This window comes from Mandrillus leucophaeus, unplaced genomic scaffold (genome assembly GCF_000951045.1).
Source record: "Mandrillus leucophaeus isolate KB7577 unplaced genomic scaffold, Mleu.le_1.0 Scaffold359, whole genome shotgun sequence".
NCBI lineage: Eukaryota > Metazoa > Chordata > Mammalia > Primates > Cercopithecidae > Mandrillus > Mandrillus leucophaeus.
In genome coordinates, this window is record NW_012103798.1 from 1455612 (window position 1) to 1469868 (window position 14257).

At 39.1% G+C, this 14257-nt stretch overlaps 2 protein-coding genes across 4 annotated transcripts in view; both read right to left on the bottom strand.

Annotated features, from left to right (window-relative positions):
• The window catches only part of TOMM20L (translocase of outer mitochondrial membrane 20 homolog (yeast)-like), a 23559-nt gene extending 17169 nt beyond the window's left edge, over positions 1–6390 (bottom strand). Inside the window, exon 1 of the mRNA XM_011989609.1 lies at positions 6262–6390. Coding sequence (XP_011844999.1) covers positions 6262–6390 — 129 coding nt within the window. The remainder of the gene's footprint in view (positions 1–6261) is intronic.
• A 2166-nt stretch (positions 6391–8556) lies between these two features.
• Positions 8557–14257, bottom strand: part of ARID4A (AT rich interactive domain 4A (RBP1-like)) — a 74581-nt gene continuing 68880 nt past the window's right edge. For all 3 annotated transcript variants that reach the window (XM_011989583.1, XM_011989582.1, XM_011989581.1), the window contains one exon: positions 8557–10405. In XM_011989583.1, the coding sequence (XP_011844973.1) occupies positions 10302–10405 (104 nt within the window). In that variant the 3' untranslated portion in view covers positions 8557–10301. The remainder of the gene's footprint in view (positions 10406–14257) is intronic.

The following is a 14257-nucleotide window of genomic DNA, read 5'->3' on the forward strand; positions in this document are numbered from 1 at the left end:
AATTTTAGTAGAGATGGGGTTTTGCCAGGTTGGCCAGGCTGGTCTCAAACTCTGCTCACCTCAGGTGATCTGCCTGCCTCAGCCTCCCAAAGTGGCGGGATTACAGGCATAAGCCATCACGCCTGGCCACCCTATCTTTATAATAGCTATAGATACAGTATGTAGTGATCACGACCCTCATTCCTGATACTGGTAGTTTATGTCTTCTTCTTTATTTCCTGATCAGCCTGGATACAGGTTTATCAATTTTATTGATCTCCTCAAAGAACTATGGTTTATTTTTGAAGTCTATTGTTACTGTTACATTGAGTCCATTGTGCTAAAATGCTACTATGCCAGAGCAGTGTATGTATATAGAAAGCACTCTATCAGTATTCATTGAAGGAGCCAGTGAATGAAAAAAAAGGAACCACCGATTTCTCCATGTAAAGTCCTTTCTAGGACCGTCTTAGACAACAGCAATTAGTCTTTAGACATGAGACCAATCGGTTTTGAAATCAGCAATTTCCTTATCTCTTATTTATGTCTTTATTACTAGTAAGATAGAGCTCAGTAGAACCTTCAGAGGCCAAGTGAAATGAAAGGTTTGAGGAAGTGCCCCAAGAGAAGACTAAAAGGAGATGAAACTTGCTACGGGCAATGAGGGAGGGAGGGAACCTTGAGAAGAAAACAGATGGGGAGGCTGGAGACACAGTGGATCAGAGAAAGCATAATAAAACTATGGGATATTAAAGGTATATGAAAGAGTTTAATAACAAATGAAGGTCATACCCAAGAGTGATGACTACCTCAGTCATTACAGTAAAAATTTCAACTTAATAGCATTGGTGTTTCAAAAAGTTACGTGAGAAGTGCTCAGATATTAAAGGAGAAGGGGTACATAAATTGACTTAGGTAAATTGTTAAAAGTAGGATTTCCATTTATATTTAACACTGAAAAGAAATATACTGGGCCTATCTACTTCCTGACCGATGTTAAAGGGAAGATTTTCTTTTCTTTTTTTTTTTTTTTTTTTGAGACGGAGTCTCGCTCTGTCACCCAGGCTAGAGTCCAGTGGCCGGATCTCAGCTCACTGCAAGCTCCGCCTCCCGGGTTTATACCATTCTCCTGCCTCAGCCTCCTGAGTAGCTGGGACTACAGGCGCCCGCCACCTCGCCCGGCTAGTTTTTTGTATTTTTTAGTAGAGAGGGGGTTTCACCGTGTTAGCCAGGATGGTTTCCATCTCCTGACCTTGTGATTCGCCCGTCTCGGCCTCCCAAAGTGCTGGGATTACAGGCTTGAGCCACCGCGCCTGGCCAAAGGGAAGATTTTAAGATTTCTAGTGAAATGAAGGAAGTGCAAAAGGGCCATGATATACCTAGGTGGCGAAAAGTAGAAATCTCTCATTGTATTCACCAGGCTAAAAAATCACCAACTTGATTAAACTTGAGTTCTAGTCTCAGTACCAGCCAACCACAGTGGCCTTGGGTTTGCATGTCTCCTATGCTGTTTGTATTTTGGAAGGTTTTTTTCCTTTAATGTTCAAACTGCACACATTTAGAAGTATATACTTTTTTGCCCCCTATCTTCAGGTATTTCTTTGTAGAAGTACATACTTTTATTAATTTTCCTATATGTATTCACCTGTGAAACCACATGAATCACCCCCAAGGTTTCCTCAGGCCCCTTTGTAATCTTTCCCTTTCATTCCACCTCCTCCACATACCCCACTCCAAGTTTCCAGGGAACCACTGATTTATTTTTTTACTATACATTAGTTTGTATTTTCTATTTTTGTATACATGGAATCAGAGTGTATACTTTTTGTCTGACTTCTTTCACTCAACATAAGTATTTTGAGATTCATCTATTTTGTTGCTTATGTTATCAATTTGTTCCTTTTGTTGGTGAGCTGTATTCCATTGTATGTCTATGCAACAATTTACTTATCCATTCACTTGTTGATGGAAATTTGGGTTGTTTCAAATTTTTGCCATGATTTATAAAGCTGCTATATGTAGACATATGCTTTCATTTCTTGGGTAAGTACCCAGAAGTGGAATGACTGGGTCACATGTTTAACTTTTTAAGAAATTGTCAAAAATTTTCCAAAGCGTTAACTCTTCCCTGAATTGAATCAAAAGGAAAACAACACAACATTTTCCAAAGTAGTTGTACAATTTTGCATTCTCACCAGCAGGCTATGACAGTTCTAGTTCCTCCACATCATCCTCAACCCTTGGAATGGGCAAAGAGAACCTTTGGGATCTGGGATTCTTCTTATTAGAATTTATAAATACAGTCATTTATAACTTAACTATTTGTACATGGACAAATCACTTTACCGCTGTGTCAGTTTTTTCATGTAAAGTGAAAGGTTTAGATTCTAAAATTGTGTTTTTAATTATTGTTTTCATTTCAGTGACATTTAAGAAGTTTCAAATCTATTTTTGAGTGGATAATACCTTCTCTTTTGGTTCAAAACATAAAGGACACAAATGACTACAATGAAAATTCTCCCACCTCTGTTTCCCAGTTACAGTTTCCCCTTCCCAAAGGCAACCAGTGTTATCAGTTATCTTTCTACAGATACGGTATGCTTTCTCATTCTTTTTTCAGATACATGGCAATCTGTTTTATCAGTGTGCCACAATTTATTTAGGTATCCTGTAGAGATGCCATTTTGGTTAATTCTAATTTTTATGACAAACAGTCCTGCCACTAATAGCCTTGAACATATATTATTATACACATGGCTGAGAATACCTATAGGATAAATTCCTGGAGGTGGAATTACTGGATCAGATATATGTGCATTCTTAATCTCAGTAAATACTGCCAGAATATCCCCCACAAAGGTATTCTAAATTTATACTCCCATCAGTACTCAAAGTTTCAGAAAATACCATTAGAAGTTTGCATACTTTTTGACTTGGTAGTAATTCCACTCCTATGAATTTATTCTACAGAATGCTGAAGAATGGATGGTTCAAAGAAATACCTAAAAGTTGGTAACCTAGAATTGATTTTCCGGGAAATGCAAATCAAAACACAATATGATACCACCTCACTCCTGCAAGAATGGTCATAATCAAAAAATTAAAAAAATTAATAGATGTTGGCAAGGATGTGGTGAACAGGGAACACTTTTACACAGCTGATGGGAATGTAAACTAGTACAACCACCATGGAAAACAGTGTGGAGATTCCTTAAAAAACTAAAAGTTGAACTACCATTTGATCCAGTAATCCCAGTACTGGGTATCTACTCAGAGTAAAAGAAGTCATTATATGAAAGATACTTGCACACGCATGTTTATAGCAGCACAATGCACAATTGCAAAAAATATGGAACCAGCCCAAATATCTATCAGTCAACTAGTGGATAAAGAAACTGTAGTACATACATACTATGGAATACTACTCAGCCATAAAAATGAATGAAATAATGGCATTCGCAGCAACCTGGACGGAATTGGAGACCATTCTTTTTTTTTTTTTTTTCCTTTTTGGAGACACAGTCTTGCTCTACTGCCCACGTTTGAGTGTGGTGGTGTGATCTTGGCTCGGTGGAACCTCCGCCTTCCAGGTTCAAGTGATTCTCTCACCTGGGCCTCCCAGGTAGCTGGGATTATAGGTATGCATCGCCAAACCTGGCTAATTTTTATTTTAGTATAGACAGGGTTTCACCATGTTGGCCAGGCTGGTCTCGAACTCCTGACCTCAGGTGATCCACCTGCCTCGGCCTCCCAAAGTGCTGGGATTACAGGCGTACACCACTGCAGCAGTCCTGGAGACTTACTCTAAGTGAAGTAATTCAGGAATGGAAAACCAAACATTGTATGTTCTCACTCGTAAGTGGGAGCTAAGCTATGAGGATGCAAAGGCGTAAGAATGATACATTGGACTCTGGGGACTTGGGGGAAGGGGTGGGAGGGGGATGAAGGAAAAAAGACTATACAATGGGTACAGTGTACACTGCTCAGGTGATGAGTGCACCAGAATCTCAGAAATCACCACCAAAGAACTTATTCATGTAGCCAACCACCACCTGTTCCCCAAAAACTTGTTGGATAAAAACAAATCCGTGATGGGCTGCCCATGCACATTCATTCCTGGAAACCAAGAGAAAACCTGAGCAATTTGTTACCCTCCAACTGGGACCAAAAAAGTTCTTTAAGGATAATAAATGTATGTTTTGTGTTATAGCAGAAGGGCAACTAGTATAGGGTTTACAAATAAAATACAGGATACCCAGTTAAGTCTTGAGGTTTTTGTGTTTGTTTTTTGAGACGGAGTCTTGCTCTCTTGCCAGGCTGGGGTGCAGTGGCACGATCTCAGCTCACTGCAACCTCCTAGTTAAAGCGATTCTCCTGCCTCAGCCTCTCAAGTAGCTGGGATTATAGACACGTGCCACCATACCCAACTAATTTTTGTATTTTTAGTAAAGATGGAGTTTCACCATGTTGGCCAGGATGGTCTCAATCTCCTGACCTTGTGATCTGCCCACCTCGGCCTCCCAAAGTGCTGGGATTACTGGCGTGAGCTACTGTGCCCAGCCTTTTGTTTTTTGGAGATGGAGTCTTGCTCTATTGCCCAGGCTGGAATGCAGTGGCACTATCTTGGCTCACTGCAATCTCCGCATCCCAGGTTCACGTGATTCTCCTGCCTTAGCCTCTCAAGTAACTGGGAATACAGGCATGCATCACCACATTCCACTAATTTTTGTATTTTTTGTAGAGATGAGGTTTTGCCGTGTTGGCCAGGCTGGTCTTGAACTGCTAACCTTAGGTGATCCACCCACCTCAGCCTCCCAAAGTGTTGGGATTACAGGCATGAGCCACCATGCACAGCCTAAGTGTGTTTTAATAAATAACCATTTTTACATGGGACATCTTTATATGAGGAAAGTATCTGTTTTCTGAAATTCACATTTAACTGGGTATCCTGTATTTTTATTTGCTCACTCTGGCAACCCTAAAATGATGGGATTCTTGAATCAGATTGTCTTGCTTAATGTAATTTAGCCTCGAGAAGAAATCCAATTACTTGTACAGAGTAATCATTTATTGTATCTATGTGGAAGTTCCTTAAGCTTTTTACAAAAGAACTTTTCAACATGAATTCTGCATGACACAGATTACAAAATGAAGATAGCTTCATAATTATGTTAAGTACAAATACCAAAATTATAAGCACTGCCCTTGTTCTGTTTAAAGAGATACATAATGGAGCTATATGAATAAAAGAAGTTTTTTGTGCTTGTCAACATGGAAAACATTTGATTTTGTAATAAAATTTAAAGAACTAAAAAAATTTCTACTCTTAAGCATGTATTTGTTACAAATTCCTCATTAGGGCGAACTCCATTCTAAGAGTCAACCAACCTTCACTAATGATGGATGTCATCACTTATTGTACTCTTCCTTTAATGTGATAAAAATCTGTGTGTAACCACATGAAAGTAATGGGAAAAGGAAGAACAAGGAGAGAAGGAAGAAAAAGCTCATCAATTTAGGAATATTTTCAGATCAGACTGTTAAACAAATCTACTTTAACACTTTTGAAATGATTTTTTAAAATTACTTTGTGAAAAGAACATTGGCTGGCACAATGGCTCACGCCTATAATCCCAGCACTTTGGAAGGCCGAGGCAGGTGGACCGCTTGAGCCCAGGAATTCGAAGACTAGCCTGGGGAACATGGCGAAACCCCGTCTCTACTAAAAATATAAAAAAATTAACCAGGCAAAGTGGTGAACGCCTGTAGTTCCAGCTACTTGGGAGGCTGAGGTGGGAGAATCACCTGAGCCAGGGAAATAGAGGATGCAGTGAGCCATGATCACACCCCTTCACTCCAGGCTGGGTGACAGTAGTCAAACGTAAGACCCTGTCTCAAACAAAAAAATTACCCTAAACACCTCTTTTAAATGTCTGGCTTTAGGCAGGGCGTGGTGGCTCACACCTGTAATCCCAGCACTTTGGGTGGCCAAGGCGGGTGGATCATTTGAGGTCAAGAGTTTGAAACCAGCCTGGCCAACGTGGTGAAACCCTGTCTCTACTAAAAAACAAACAAACGTCTGGCTTTAAGAACTCAATCATCTAGTAGGGTAGAAACACACATGCACAAGTAAACATCAGGTAAATTGTCACATAAAATAACACAGACTGAAGAGGGCACTATTCTGGTGGTAGTGAGAAGTCAGCAAAAGCTTCATGGAAAAGTGGCTCTTGAGACAGCTCCGGACAAGTAGGGCTGAGAGTGGTAGGGAACTGCTCAAACCTTGACCACCTGTCCCTTTGCTCCTGTTCCCCTACCACTTTGAGTCCTACTTGACTGGGATCCTGCATCAGGTCTACTCTTGCCTTGGCTCATTACCTGGACCATTTCTACCAATCTCTCCTCCCCCATGTCCTTGGAACACTATACTCTCCATAGCTCTCCTTCTACTTCCCCAACCAATTCATAATCTTCACTGGAGTTCAGTTATACTGTTGCTTTCTCTGCAAAGCCTTCCCATACCACCCCTGCCTTCAAACTAGTAGGCTCTGTATCATTATCTCACGGCACACCATAACTTCATATGCTTATTATACCTGCACTTACAATTACATGAGTTTGGATAAGCAGAGACTGTAATAAAAAAAATGATAATTACATGAGTTAACTGTTTACATCTATCATATTATTATACCACGATTATACATTCCATGAAGAGAAGGACTTTATTCTGTCTTGTTCACCATTGTGGCTCCTGGGCCTTAAGCTTATGCCTGGCACATAGAAGATAATAAATCATCAATGAATGAATTCTGTTAATAGGTTTTATATATGGTTGAATATAGCTTTGAATGCTTTCACAATCTTGATAGCTATGTTAAATTACAGGGCTTAAGGCCGGGTGCGGTGGCTCACTTTGGGAGGCTGAGGCGGGCGGATCACGAGGTCAGGAGATTGAGAACATCCTGGCTAACACGGTGAAACCCCATCTCCACTAAAAATACAAAAAATTAGCCAGGCGTGGTGGTAGGTGCCTGTAGTCCCAGCTACTTGGGAGGCTGAGGCAGGAAAATGGCATGAACCCGGGAGACGGAGCTTGCAGTGAGTGGAGATCGCACCACTGCACTCCAGCCTGGGCAACAGAGCAAGACTCTGTCTCAAAAAAAAAAAAAAAAAAAAATTACAGGGCTTATAAGAAAAGAAAGGTATACAAGCAAATTAACTGGGCAATCCACATAGATTTTCATAACTTAAAGCAATTTCATAGAAGGCATAGTATGTAGTAGTCTTTCAATATGCTAAGTGCAACCATCTTTCTTACTGAAAGAGAAGAAAACTAGAAATTTAACACAAAATAACAAACAATAAAAGCACACAATGGCCAGCTGGGCACAATGACTCACGCCTGTAATTCTTGCACTTTGGGAGGCCGAGGCAGAAGGATCGCTTAAGCCCAGGAGTTCAACACCAGCCTGGGCAACATAGCAAGACCCTGTCTCTACAAAACATTTAAAAATTAGCCAGATGTCATGGTGCACGCCTGCAGTCCCAGCTACTCAGGAGGCTGAGGTGGGAGGATCGCTTCAGCCCAGGAGGTCAAGGCTGAAGTGAGCCGTGTTCACACCACTGCACTCCAACCTAGGTGACAGAGCAAGACCCTGTTTCAAAAATTGAAATAAATAAAAGCATGCAATGCAATATTAAAAAAGAAAGCTCCATCATCTTTTAAATAACAATTTTATAGATGGCAACTTCCATTATATTAGAGTGTCTTTATATTTTTACTTTTTTTTTTTTAGACAAAGTCTTGCTTTGTCATCAGGTTGGAGTGCAGTGGCACGATTTGGGCTCACTGCAACCTTCATCTCCCGGGTTCAAGTGATTCTTCTGCCTCAGCCTCCTGGGTAGCTGGGATTACAAGCGCACGCCACCACGCCCAGCTAATTTTTATATTTTTAGCAGAGTCGGGGTTTCACCATGTTGATCAGGATGGTCTCGATCTCTTGACCTTGTGATCCACCTGCCTCGGCCTCCCACGGTGCTGGGATTACAGGTGTGAGCCACCGCGCCTGGCCTATATTTTTACCTTTTTAGTCACATGTAAGAGGTATCTATTCAAAGTTTACCTAAACTCAAAATATGCTCAATATTTGAAATGTCATACTTAGTCAATATTCACTTAATTTCATAATCCTTTCCAGCTTCCAGATAAAAAGATTTTAACAGTGTGTATCTATTCAATGAATACACAGTTTTGTTCTCTGTAGCAACATCCCAATACTTCATGACCAAATTTGTATCAATTAGAAGATAACTTATTTATCTCACATTTATTGAATTGCTACAGAAGGAAATCATTAAAATATTTAATGTATAAATGTAAGGTTGCCTCCTAGGTCCAACTGGATTTAAATGACACTTTTTTTTTTCATTTTTATAATTAGTAGAAATATTTTATTGTAAAGGCTGAAGAATATACTAAAATGCTTGGTTTTGTGACATCTGATTTTCCAACTGTAAGTTATTAGCACTTAGGAAAAAAGCAATCACTTAAAATAAAACTAAAAGTATAAAGCCTATGTTTAAAACATGGCCTTTATTAATACTGCCCACTGAGCTCCATTTTTATTTTACATTGAAATACTTCTGCTTTGCAAAGAAAAGACAGAAAAGTGCATTTTACAAGAGTACTTTTTTTGTTTTTAATTCTCTGAGAAAATGGAATCTGAATCACAAGTTCACAATGTGGTAAAATGAAATTAAGAAACAATGATTTCAGTAATGCTATGCCATCACTAGTGTTTAGCTCTGACTTCTTCTTGTAAATCAGATCCTGATATACAGTCTAGAGCATCTAGGTTATTATTCTACAGCATATTAAACACAGAAAAGGAGGTTTTAAAAAAAAACCCCTTTCAATGTACAAACATGAATTTAAAAATTGCTTTTAAAAAATCACCTTTTTACATAATGTATATGCAAAACTGCTTTAAATACATGATTTTGGAAGAATTATTTACAAAATGTATCAGTCTGTGGAACAATTCACAGACAAAGCATACATAGTTGCTTTACTTAGTTGTTGCATCTCAACTTTGGGAGATATAAATTCATTCGGCAGTATAGCAAACATAAAAACTGTGACAAAGTATCTTAAGGGCAACCAAAAATTTGATCCTCAAAACAGTTTAAATACTAGGACTGCCAAAGTTTCTAAACAAGGACATACTTTAATGATCCAGATGCCCATTTATAGTTCTATACTGTTTGACGGACTGAGACAGACTCCCTTTAACACAGGCAAGGCTGCAGGATGCAACCTCCTGTAAAAAGGACAGCTGAGAGCTATTGTCATCCAAAGAGTGAATTAACCTAGAATTTTCTTTTTTTCAATTTTATTAATATTTTAAAAAATACATAAAAATACAACATCCAATGTCTGAATAAATATATTTAACAAGTTGCAAGATAATACCTTATTTTACACAAAATTTTCAGCTTTAGAAATCTTGTTAAATAACTTCATTGTTGTTATATATTTCATTTTTGTCTTTTTGTAACAAAATAAAAACTCTGAAATTACATAGAAAAAAGACAAAATATTTTTGTCAAGGGATAAGATAGTCCACTGAAAACTTATTCACAATTCCACTGTAAACATTAATAAACATTAAAATATTTGCATAATTGTGTGCTCAAAAATCCTATAAAAAGTGGAAGACTTATTACAACTGTAGTTTTCAGTCAACTACACTTCCTTTCACAATTTATTTTGTCCCATTTACACCTTTAATCCTGGGCACACTGCTGAACATATACTTTGGCAGTTCTAAATAGCAAGTGCTTCCACAAAAATAAAAAAAACAACAATAATGAAAAAAACACAACATAAACCCCCTACTCACCAAGTGTTCAAATACATCTTAGTGAAAGTGCAGCAGTAACTATTCAGCTGGGTAATATTTTGATGTTTATCATGTGCACTTGCTTGTCTATGATTTCTATAACACCTGAAAGCTTTATTATACAAATTCAAATTTGCTAAGTGCCCTTTGTTCTATATCACAACAAATGAAAAAAAAAGTAAAGAGGAAAAATTATGACAAATATGGCAGGCTGCTTAACCTTCACTTATTAATCAGCTTATTTTTTGCAACAAGAAAAAAGAAGAGAGAGGGGAATAGATACAATCCGGCCTGGAAAAGTATACAGGATATACTTAGCAATGTCAAACCAGTTGAGTGCTTTCTGTGGTTGTAATTCAGGGTCTGGGGATTTATGTCCATGGCAGCAAACTGCTGGGAAGGTAGAGAAAATGTTTATCACCTGCATTCTACAGCAAGTACATTTTGTGGGGGAGATGATGATGAGGGACTCATTCCAGTGTCTGATGAAGCAGATGACATGGAGGCTCCCGCATGAGACACTGTGGAATCAAAACAACTATGTTAGATCCAAAAACTGTTACACAAAGATACCTAGCTAACAGCAAATTAGAAATAAAATTCTTCTTAACATTATTCACCTTAATCACAGGCCTCTTATATGTCACATGAAGGAGTAACAAATTGTCAGCAAAAATTTTGTTTGGCTCAATTAAGTAGAGTTAGTCTTTGGTCAGTTAAGTACTACTCAACACTTTAAAAGACATCATAAAATATAAGGATTAAAGAGACAAAAACTCTTAAACCTCTAGTTGGGGGATCCCCTGAAGGAACTTAGCTCAATCAGAAACAAGGTCAACCTGAGATAAACACAGAACCATAGGGAATTTCTGCTTTATCTATGGGTCATAGGACCATAAAAGAATTAACTTAACTCAGAGGATTTCCTCTGACAGGTATCAGAATCATGGAGATCAGGACGGAAGTAATGTGTGATAAGCAAAAAGTCCTCAAATGGTTTTAATGTAATTTTCTCCAGGAGGACATAACACAGATTAGGGATCAGTACTTTCAGCATTAGATGTTTTGCCACTTTTTAAGTTCTTTGCTTTTATCTTCTCTTTCCTTGCAAAACTCTTGTCTTCTGCCAATCTTTCCCTGATTGTTCCTATTTTATTTGAAGTTTTAATTTTTGTTTATTCAAGTATCATTACAACTTCTGGGGCTCAAGCGACACTCCCGCATCAGCCTTCCAAGTAGCTGAGACTATGGGTGCACGCCATTGCACCCAGCTAAATTTTTAATTTTTTGTAGAGACGGGATTTTGCTATGTTGCCCAGGCTGGTCTCCAATTCCTGGGCTCAAGCCATCCTCCTGCTCCAGCCTCCTAAATGCTGGAATTATAAGCGTGAGCCCCATGCCCAGGCAACAAATTCTTATATATATGCCAGAAATCACTCAAATCTCAGTTTAATAACTCATTATGAAAACCTAAGCAAATAAAAATGGGGAAAAGACTATAATAAGCTGGGCATGTTGGCTCATGCCTATAATCTCAGTACTTCAGGAGGCCAAAGCAAGAGGACTGCTTTAGAACAGGGATTCGAGACCAGCCTGAACCACATAGTGAGAATGTGTCTCTACAAAAAAAACTAAAAAGTTAGCTGGGTGTGGTGGCAGGCAACAGTGGTCCAGGCACCTGTGATACCAGTAACTTGGGAGGCCGAGGTGGTAGGGTCGCTTGAGCCCAGGAGTCTGATGCTGCAGTAAGCAGTGATCACGCCACTGCACTCCAGTCTGGGTGACAGACTGTCCCCCTGCCCCCCAAAAAAAGATGGTAATAAAAAAGTCTTTTTGGCCGGGCACTGTGGCTCACGCCTGTAATCCCAACACTTTGGGAGGTCGAGGTGGGTGGATTACTAGGGGTCAGGAGTTGGAGACCAGCCTGGTCAACATGGTGAAACCCCATCTCTACTAAAAATACAAAAATTAGCCAGGCATGGTAGCAGGCACCTGTAATCCCAGCTACTCGGGAGGCTGAGGCAGGAGAATGGCTTGAACCCAGGAGGTGGAGGTTGCAGTGAGCCAAGATCGTGCCATTGCACTCCAGCCTGGGCGACAAGAGTGAAACTCTGTCTCAAAAAAAAAAAAAAAAAAAAAATTCGAATTGTCTGAAATGTATGTCACCTTTAGGAAACTGACCCCAGAGCAGTGGTGGGTTCTCTGAAGAAATTTTAATTTGCTAATTTGTTCTTTTCTTCTTTTGATATTCAAAAGTTCTGTAAATACATCTTGGTATTTACAGCTTTTAAAAGAAAAGGATGAACATGAGAAGTCTGATCTCTTTCCATTTGCTCCACCCTGTTCCTATTTGTAGGAATTAAAAACTGCTGGACTTGGAGCACAATGGTCAAGACCACACATGACAGGTCACTCTACCACAAAGTCATCCTCTAAATCTCTACTAGAGGCAGAAAACTTCTCTCAACATGATGAACTCTATCAGGTAATTTACCTTTTATTTGTTTTTTAAGAGATATCCCTTCTGGAGCTTTCCCCTCCTGTTCCATCCTACTCCTGGAATAGTTGCTTTCTAGGTCTGCTATGCAGTGGTCATCCTACAGCTTCCATTCACGATCACCTTCAGATATTCCTTCTCTATTTTCCTACGTAGGATTCCTTGTTTGCCAGATCCCATGTCTTCTTAGCTTGGCTTCTAGTGTCTAGTACTACCACTGAGAAATCAGATGTAAGACTCTTGATGCTGTTCTGAGATCCATTTCTTTTTATATATGTATCTTTATATGGTAAATTTTTCGAATCTATTTTTTGGTTTTTTTGAGGCAGAGTCTCACTCTGTCACCCAGGCTGGAGTGCACTGGCGCGATCTCGGCGCTCACAGCAGCCTCTGCTTCCGGGTTCAAGTGATTCTCAAACCTCAGCCTCCTGAGTGGCTGGGATTACAGGCATCTGCCACCACGCCCGGCTGACTTTTGTAGTTTTAGTAGAGATGGGGTTTTGTCATGTTGGCCAGGTTGGTCTTAAACTCCCGGCCTCCAGTGATCTACCTGCCTCTGCCTCCCAAAATGCTGGGATTACAGGCATGAGCCACTGTGCCAGGCCTAGAATCTACTCTTTATCCACAGGATTCTGAAATTTCATATGCTTTGGTGATTTTCACCCCCATTATTTATAGAGGGCACAGTGAGTCCTTTCAGTTTTCTAACTCACATCCTTCAGTTCTAGAATTTTAAAACTATTTCTCTGATGACAACTTCCTCTTGTTTATTCAACTCTCCTTCTAGAAATCCTATGATTCAGAAGTTGGAGCTCCTCACCAATTTCCATATTTCTATTATTTCTTCTCTCCTATTGTCTTTTTGACCCTCTAGTGGAATTTCTTCGGCTTTACTGCCTTATTAATTTTTCTAAATTCCTGCTATCATATTTTAAAGATATCCTTCTTGTTCTCTCAATTTTTAAAATAGTTACTATGCTTTTGTTTCAAGGTAGCAGTATCTTTCCCTTTACCTCTGGATACAAATCGAACATCCCTAATCCCAAAATCCAAAATCTGAAACTTTTGAGCATCAATGTGATGCCACAAGTGGAAAATTCCACACATAAGCACTTACCACAAACTTTGTTTCATGCACAAAATTATTTAAAGTATTATATAAAATTACCTTCAGGCTATGTGTATAAAGTGTCTATGAAACATAAATGAATTTTGTGTTTAGACCTGGGTCCCATCACCAAGATATTTCATTATGTACAAATATTCCAAAATCTGAAAAAATAAAAAACCCAAACACTTCTAGACCCAAGCATTTCAAATAAAGGATACTCAACTTGGATTAACTATTAAGAATAGTTGTGTGTGTTTTTTTTTTAAATATGGTATATTATCTGTTTTTTTCCAGTTCCTTTTTTTTAACTTTGGCTTCTGCCTTTATGTAGGGGTTTTCCTCAAATGTCTGGTCATGTGGCTTCCATATTTAACATTAAAAAGCTGACTGAAAGCTATGTATGAGCATCAGGGCTTTTAAATATGGACAGTACACATGTAGTGATTGGCAAGGATCTTGATTTTTGTTTCAGGAACATCCAAATAGTAGATAATTTTTCTTGGGCTGGTCATTTTCTTTAGAAGATACTTCCAGTCTCCTCCCAGGAATAAGTATAAGCTTGGCTGCCAGCTTTCAGGAAGCCAAGAGGACTAGGCCTCTTCTAACGAAGAGGCACAGCAATCTAACTATTCAGTATGCAAACTTTCACTCCATCCACTATTTTGGCTTAGCACTTAATCATTACCCTCAGCTGTGGCTGGTGCCCCCAAGTCTACAAGCCTACTGATTTCCTCATTCTCTGTTAAGTTAATCTATTTTCTGCTT